The sequence below is a fragment of the Carya illinoinensis genome, chromosome 9 (assembly GCF_018687715.1).
Source record: "Carya illinoinensis cultivar Pawnee chromosome 9, C.illinoinensisPawnee_v1, whole genome shotgun sequence".
Taxonomy (NCBI): Eukaryota; Viridiplantae; Streptophyta; class Magnoliopsida; order Fagales; family Juglandaceae; genus Carya; species Carya illinoinensis.
This window is the reverse complement of record NC_056760.1, coordinates 43,445,381-43,453,804: the sequence shown is the minus strand read 5'-3', so window position 1 is coordinate 43,453,804 and position 8,424 is coordinate 43,445,381. Positions and strand designations below refer to the sequence as shown.

Sequence of the window (8,424 nt, the reverse complement as noted above, 5' to 3'; positions counted from 1 at the left end):
TGAATAATCTTTTGAACCTCTAGATTACATTCTTTTGTACGAGGATCAAATTGGGAAAGAGCTTTATTTTCCCAAGTAATTTCTTGTCGTGCTTCAGGCACCGACTTCTCTTTACACAATGTTTGTCGTGCTTCAGGCACCGACTTCTCATTACCCATTGTTGGAAAAATGGATTCGTCAAAATGACAATCCTCAAAACGTGCCTTAAACATATCCCCTGTAAGAGGCTCAAGGTATCTGATAATAGATGGAGAATCAAACCCAACATATATCCCAAGTCTACGTTGAGGGCCCATCTTTGTACGTTGTGGAGGTGCAATTGGAACATATACAGTACATCCAAAAGTACGAAGATGAGAGATATTTGGTTGCTGACCAAATGCAAGCTGTAATGGTGAATATTTGTGATATGCTGATGGTCTAACTCGAATTAATGATGCTGCATGAATTATAGCATGTCCCCAAGCAGAAATAGGAAGATTTGATTTCATGAGTAAAGGTCTAGCGATTAGCTGAAGCCTTTTAATCAATGATTCAGCTAAACCATTTTGAGTATGTGTGTGGGCAACTGGATGTTCAACATCTATTCCTATTGACATGCAATAATTATCAAAAGCTTGAGATGTAAATTCTCCTGCATTATCCAATCGAATAGTTTTAATTGGATAATCAGGGAATTGTGCTCGTAGCTTAATTATTTGTGCAAGAAGTTTAGCAAATGCAGCATTTCTAGTGGAAAGTAAACAAACATGTGACCATCGACTTGATGCATCAATTAAAACCATAAAATATCTGAACGGTCCACTTGATGGTTGAATAGGCCCACATATATCTCCATGAATCCTTTGTAAAAACGATGGAGATTCAAAACCAACCTTTGAGATAGATGGTTTGATAATCAATTTACCTTGAGAACATGCAGAGCATGGATATTCATTGGGTAAGATAATCTTCTGATTCTTTAGGGGATGCCCATACGAATTATCAATTATTCGTCTCATCATTATTGATCCCGGATGTCCAAGGCGATCATGCCAAGTCATAAATATTTTAGGATCAATGCACTTCTGGTGCATTACAACATGTGATTCAATTGTTCTCATTTTTGTATAATATAATCCAGATGAGAGGGCAGGCAGTTTTTCTAATACGAGCTTCTGGCTCGAAATTATTTTAGTAATGAGAAGATGCTCTTTATCGTCTTCGTTAATGGTTTCAATATGACAACCATTACGACGTATATCTTTAAAACTTAATAAATTTCTTCTGGATTGTGAAGAAAATAGAGCATCATCAATGCAAAATTTGGTGCCATTAGGCAACACAATATAAGCTCTTCCGGAGCCTTCAATTAGATTCGATGAACCGGAGATGGTATGAACATAGGCTTTACTCAATGTTAGATTTTGAAAATATTTTTTATCCTTAAGAATTGTATGAGTTGTAGCACTGTCAGCCAGACATACATCTTTATTATTCATCTCGGAGATAGAAAGTTCATCAATAAGACTCATGATTCTACAAAATATATAAAACTTTCATTACTAAAAAAAACATTACAGAATAAAAATATTTTACAATAATATAAAGGAAATACATTAATTAAAAAGGAACACTTCCATGATCAACTCTACCACTAGAATCCTCAAAGAAATCAGAAACATCAAGACTTGTAATATCTTCTCCATCTATAGAATTTAAAGCATATGATGGTTCAGCAAAATTTGTTTCAAATTTCTTTGTTTTTTCTTTTATGGAAGATTGGTATAAGTCAACCAAGTGTTTAGCTGTACGACAGGTACGAGACCAATGTCCAGTCATACCACATCTATGGCATTCATCTTCATATTTCTTTACAAATTTATTTTGAGGACCTTTGCCCTTGTCTGAGTTGAACCACTTCTGGTGGTACGGTGTATATCTATTATTTTCCCTTTTAGTGTGGTCACTTCTAGGACCTCCACTTCTATAGTTTTTCTTACCACGTCCACGCCCTCTTTTTCTTTGAAAAGATGCACCATTCGCTTCTGGGAATGATGTAAATCTAGTACCATTCACTTCAGGGAATGATATAGAACCAGTAGGACGTGACTGGTGATTTCTTAATAAAAGCTCATTATTCTGCTCAGCTAATAGAAGACAAGATATAAGTTCAGAATATTTCTTGAACTTTCGCTCTCGATACTGCTGCTGCAGGAGCACATTCGAGGCATGAAAAGTAGTATATGTCTTCTCTAACAAGTCATCATCAGTGACTTTTTCACCACATAATTTCAATAGCGAGCTAATTTTAAAGAGTGCAGAGTTATACTCACTAACACTCTTGAAGTCTTGCAACCTCAGGTGCATCCAATCATGACGAGCTTTTGGGAGGATTACAGTTTTCTGGTGTTCATATCTCTCCCTTAAATCATTCCACAAAATAAGTGGATTTTTCACCGTTAGATACTCAGTTTTTAATTCTTCATGAAGATGGTGCCGAAGGAAAATCATTGCCTTAGCACGGTCCTGCAGGGACCCTTGATTTCCTTCTTTAATTGTATCTCCCAGGTTCATTGCATCCAGATGGATCTCAGCATCAAGGATCCAAGATAAATAATTTTTCCCAGAAATGTCAAGAGCAACGAATTCCAATTTTGTAAGATTTGACATTTTCTACATATATAAATCAAGAACATAAGTATGTTTAATATTTCATATTCATTTTGAAAACTATAAAAAAATATATTGAAAGACTTACTTGAAGTAGAGGACTATTAGCTTCAAAATCGTCAGAACTCTCGTGCTGATAACGTGTTATTAAACTATCGAAAGGAGAGAGAGAGAGAGAGAGATAGAACTCAGAGAAGTTATGAAACTTATGAATTTCTTAAAGAATTCAACGATATATATAGGCGTACAAAGGGAACTATGCAAGTTACTATGCAGTACTATGCTGGTACTGTGCATATTTACTATGCAGTACTATGCTGGTACTATGCACTGTGCGATGTCGGCCATTTACTATGCCAGTTACTATGCAGTACTATGCTGGCACTATGCGCACTGTGCGATGTCGGCCATTTACTATGCCAGTTACTATGCAGTACTATGCTGGCACTATGCACACTGTGCATTTGACGGCTAGCTCAAGGTGGTCATACAATTTTACAATGTTATTTTACAACACTATCATATTTATAGATTGATGTGATATATGTGGATGGATGATTCTGGGAACCTAACAATTATTGAAGCAGTTATGGATGGATGGATTCAATTATATGTTACAAAAATTAAGGTCGTGTCTATGTATAAGTTTGTCTTTCAATTATTTAGATACCAATTCATATTAATTTATATTTTTTTACTTTTATAATCATAATATATATCCGCTTACAAATAATTCATATTCTAAAAAAAAACATTCCTTGAATTATTGATTCAAGAGAGAATTATTATACATCATATGCAATTTTATCCTATACATATTGTATAATATAGTTTTTTTTTTAATTATAAAAAATCGACATTATTAGGAATAACACAGTACACATTTCATATTATTTAAATACCTCTACGTACGTATGCCAATCAATTTAAAAAAAGTCTAATTATAAGCATATTTGTGTACTAATATATGTATTAATTTATTATGATTAGTCAAAAAGTAGATTTTATTAAAAACAATGTTAATTTAAATTTTAAGTATGAAAAAATCAATATTAATACGCAGATTAGTACGTCACTTTACTTATATGTAGCAAAATTCATCAATTTATTCCAATACAAAAAAGCAGCTAATGGATGGAAAAATAAAATATAAGTAGAAGAAAATGCGATGGATAGCATGCCATTTCGTTAAAAATATTAAAATTATTCTATTACCAAATTTAATATTAATTTAATTTAAAATAAAAATATTAAAATTATTTTATTACCAAAGTTAATATTACTTTAATATTAAAATAATATTACCAAATTTAACCTAATGTTAATTATCATCAATTTTACCATCATATATCGGCCTCCCACCATTTCATGGTATAAGATAATTCGATACTGTTTATTATATTCCATTATAAGCTAATTAATTGATGTTACCTCATAAAAATTTGTAATCTAATTTTAGGTCTCATTTGAATAGTTAGATGAGATGATAAAATTATTTATAAATAATAATAAAATAATTTGAATTAAAATATATTGACAATTAAAAAAAATTAAATAAAAATATTTTAAAAATAAAATATCGTTATAATAAAAAATATATGTGCTTTTAGTTTTTAAATGTTAATATGATATGAGAAAATGTTACAATCCAAACAGAGTCTTGCATGTTTGGATTCAAAATTTTCTATATATCTTATCTACCGTTTAAATATTTGTAATTAAAGAAAACATTTCTTAAAAGAGATTATGCAAAACAGTTTGTCGAACTTTTCTTCAAAAAGTTGTTAAAACTTAAAATTTTCCGAATCCAAATGCCACATCACACGTGAGACATAGCTTTCGAAACTCGAAAGTCGAAAGTAGTTGAAATTATTTAACAATCAACCGTAGATGTATATGTCAGCAACATAAAACAAATAAATCCAAGAAAATATGAGTGAAGCGTCGAGAACTCAAAAGTTGACAGCATTGCCCTCCTGCCCATTTAATAAAAACAAAGCAAAAAGACAGCATTGCCCTCTCTTGAAAATTGCTTCCACAACTACAGCTTTTAAATACCCCCGTCAGCCTCCCGAGCCAGAACATCCTATTGCCAGTTGCCACGTCCCGTTTCAACCCACCCCCTAAATCCAATCCCTACTTTCCCTGTCGTGTGGTTCTATCAAATCGTCCCTCCGGATAACTTTGTCCAAGATTCCATTAACTTCGAAGTTTCATATTTCAAAGCCCTTGCTTCCACGTTCCTCCTCTGTTGTCGTTGCTGTTCCTCTTGTTTTCCGTCGCTCTATCCCTTTCCTTCAATAAATTATGTGTTTCCAATGAGAAGAATACAAGTATTGGGGTTATTGAATAATGACAGATATTCAGATTATCGAGACCGAGGATGCCACCTCTGCAACGACGGCGGTGAATTTGTTCGGAAAATACGAACTGGGAAAGCTGCTGGGTTACGGGGCCTTTGCCAAGGTATACCACGCGAGAAACTTATGTACAGGACAGAGCGTTGCGATCAAGGCGGTGAGCAAGCAGAAGGTTCTCAAAGGAGGGCTCACGGCGAATATTAAACGGGAGATCTCTATCATGCGCCGGCTGCACCATCCTCATGTCGTCAAGCTCTTTGAGGTCCTAGCAACCAAGTCCAAGATCTACTTCGCCATGGAGTTCGCCAAAGGCGGCGAGCTCTTCGCCAAGGTCGCCAAGGGACGTTTCAGCGAGGATCTTAGCCGTCACTACTTTCAGCAGCTGATCTCTGCCGTCGGATACTGCCATTCTCAAGGCGTCTTTCACCGGGACCTGAAGCCGGAGAATCTCCTCCTTGACGATAACTGGAACCTGAAGGTCTCCGATTTCGGACTCAGCGCCGTGAACGACCAAATCCAACCCGACGGTCTGCTCCACACGCTTTGCGGAACGCCGGCTTACGTGGCCCCCGAGGTTCTCTCCAAGAAAGGCTACGATGGTGCGAGGGTGGATGTATGGTCATGCGGCGTCATCCTGTACGTGTTAAACGCCGGTTACTTGCCGTTCAACGACCAAAACCTCATGGTGATGTACCGGAAAATCTACAAGGGAGAGTTTCGGTATCCGAAATGGACGTCTCCAGATCTACGCCGCTTCATATCGCGCCTACTCGACACGAACCCCGAGACGAGAATCACGGTGGATGAGATCAGGCGGGACTCTTGGTTCCAGAAGGGGTACAAAGAGATAAAGTTCCACGTTGGTATTGACGACGATTTCGCCCTTAAGGATTACGGAGGCGATGTGAACGCCAAGTACGTTAATGCTTTCGATCTGATCTCGTTCTCATCCGGTTTCGACCTGTCTGGTTTGTTCAGCGACTCCGAGATCTCAGTCCAGCGGGAGATTTTCATGTCGAAGGAAACACCGGAGAGGATAATTGAGACAGTAGGTGAGATTGCTGAGGCGGAGAACGTGAAGGTGACGAAAAAGGAGTGGGGGGTAAAGCTTGAGGGGCAGGATGGTTATTTCGTGGTGGCTATTCAGGTTCACCGGTTAACGGATCATATGGTTGTTGTTGAGATCGCGAAGAAGGAAAGAAATGATGGATCTTGCCGACAAATTTGGAAAGAAAAGTTGAGGCCACGGCTCGGTGATTTGGTCTATCAACCGCAAGTGCTGGTGCCCCGTGATGGCCTGGATTCTTTGTAATTTTGTTTGGAGTATAATTATTCTTCTACAAATTATCAACTATATATATATATAAAAGGTTATTTTTGTCTTAAATTTTATTTTTTTTAATTACATTTGTTATTGTGATACAATTTTAAGTGGCTTAATTCTTTAATTATTTTAATAAAAACCACTTAAAATGTGTTGTATAACAAATGTGATTAAAAATAATAAAATTTAAGATAAAAAAAAAATAACATAAAATTGCCAGAAAAAGAAAACACAAACCAAACGGTGGCTAGGTTTTAAAAAATCTGATCCGGATCCGGATCCGTGTGCATAACCCTAGTACATAGCATATTCTATTGCCCTGAAAAGCGTGGGAACACTCTTTTTAAGTCCATGTAGGTATGCACTAGATTGAAGTGGCAAGGACAAAAAAACTATATAACCAGAGTGAGTGTATTGGTGAGTCATGACAACAGTCGAATATCAGGTTCAGATTATATGAGCACAGAGAGAAAAGTGCACAACTAAAACATGTGTGCGCTTTAACACACAACAAGATGTCAACTACACACAACAAGATGTCAACAACGTTGTCGCACTAAAAACTAAAACATTGCTGTTAATGATTCAGAGTGGGCAAAATATTAGATGGTGGAGGAGCAGCCGAAGGGTCCACCCAACCATCAAACTGGATGAATAATTCACCTTAAATAGTTAAGCATCATTAAAATAGATAAATATAGAAACATGTGTGAAATGCGGTAAAAGTAATACAATTAGCCGAATTCGAGGCATGTCAATTCATCTCTTTTTGCTTTCTTTTTCAGAGGAGCAACATTATCAAACAAGAAACGTTTTACCAAAGATGGTGTATGCAAGAGAATCAGCGTGCAAAGAACCAAGACTGAGGGTAGAAATGTTTGGAGACTAGGACTTGTTTGGAAGAGCAATAGACTATCTCATTTCATTTTTAAATATTACATAAATATAAATATTTTTTAACTTTAAATATTTAACTTTTTTATCTAATCATTACCTAATCATTATAATTTTTACAAACATAAAAAAAAAAACAATTCAACTTTTTCAAATAAAAAAAAATATAATATTAAAAAATTATATCATAACAATATTTTAACTTTATAATATTTTTATTCAAACCAATTGACCCCATACATGAACTGCTGCACCTTTCCTCCACGTTCAGAGAATAAAAAACCAAGGTCCATGTCGCACTCTCTTCTCCCCACCAACCCAACTGCAAGCAACCTCCCACGCCAAACCTCCTTCACTTTGCGGCAACCACCAGCCACCAAAAGACCATGCCCTAAACTAAAACCAGCCACTACAATTATCTATTCCCCATCGCATAGTCAGCCATGAAGTACCCCCATCCTTATGGCCAACAACCAATGGCGCATTGAAGGTGCCGAGAAAGAGACCACCGCCATTGGTTTCCCCTCCACCATGTAAGGAACTCTCCCTCCTCCATCGCATGCCCCTCCACACCAACACAACACGAAGCCATGCACCTAACCCCATGGAAAAACCACCTAGCTACAAGCCACCAAGCACGTTCACGCAGTCGCACCGTACGTCATTCATGCCTAAAGCCACCTAAAAATATATCTCCTCCTCCCATCAATACCATCAACCAGTCAACCTCCACGCACGCCAGTAGACCACCATACCTCCTCCACAGGCAAGCAACCGACGACAAGCCGCAACATCAGTGTCATAAACCCATGAAGCACCTCTATTTTTAAACCACCAAAATAGAGCAGTCTTGAAATTGGTTATCTTTTTGTCTTAGTCGAGAGCCATCGTGGTCCTACCAAGTACAGGCTCTTCAAGTCGCCCAACTCCATCCAAACTAATAGCTCCATTGTAGACCACCAAACTAGTGCACGTGAAGCCCTCCAATGGTGTTGAAGACTCTCTCTCTCTCTCTCTCTCTCTCTCTCTCTCTCTCTCTCTCTCTGCTTTTCTGTCACACTTGCTGCTATCTATCTTACCTACCCCCTGTAACAGCCCGCTAGAAATTCAATTGTGAAATTTCTATTAACTTTAGGAACCTCGTGAAAACCCCATAAGTTTTCACGAATCCATTAATCGTATAGGTTTTTGTCT

General features: G+C 37.0%; 1 protein-coding gene across 1 annotated transcript; it reads left to right on the top strand.

Moving 5' to 3' along the window:
• Positions 1-4,673: 4,673 nt before the first annotated feature.
• LOC122277493 (CBL-interacting serine/threonine-protein kinase 14-like) lies at positions 4,674-6,399 on the top strand. Its single transcript, XM_043087482.1, has one exon. The coding sequence runs from the start codon at positions 5,005-5,007 to the stop codon at positions 6,322-6,324; it is 1,320 nt and encodes a 439-aa protein (XP_042943416.1). The 5' UTR covers positions 4,674-5,004; the 3' UTR covers positions 6,325-6,399.
• Positions 6,400-8,424: the final 2,025 nt, after the last annotated feature.

Excerpts from the sequence above, each read along its gene's own strand:
- LOC122277493 (XM_043087482.1), top strand. The coding sequence starts at position 5,005 with ATGACAGATATTCAGATTATCGAGACCGAGGATGCCACCTCTGCAACG.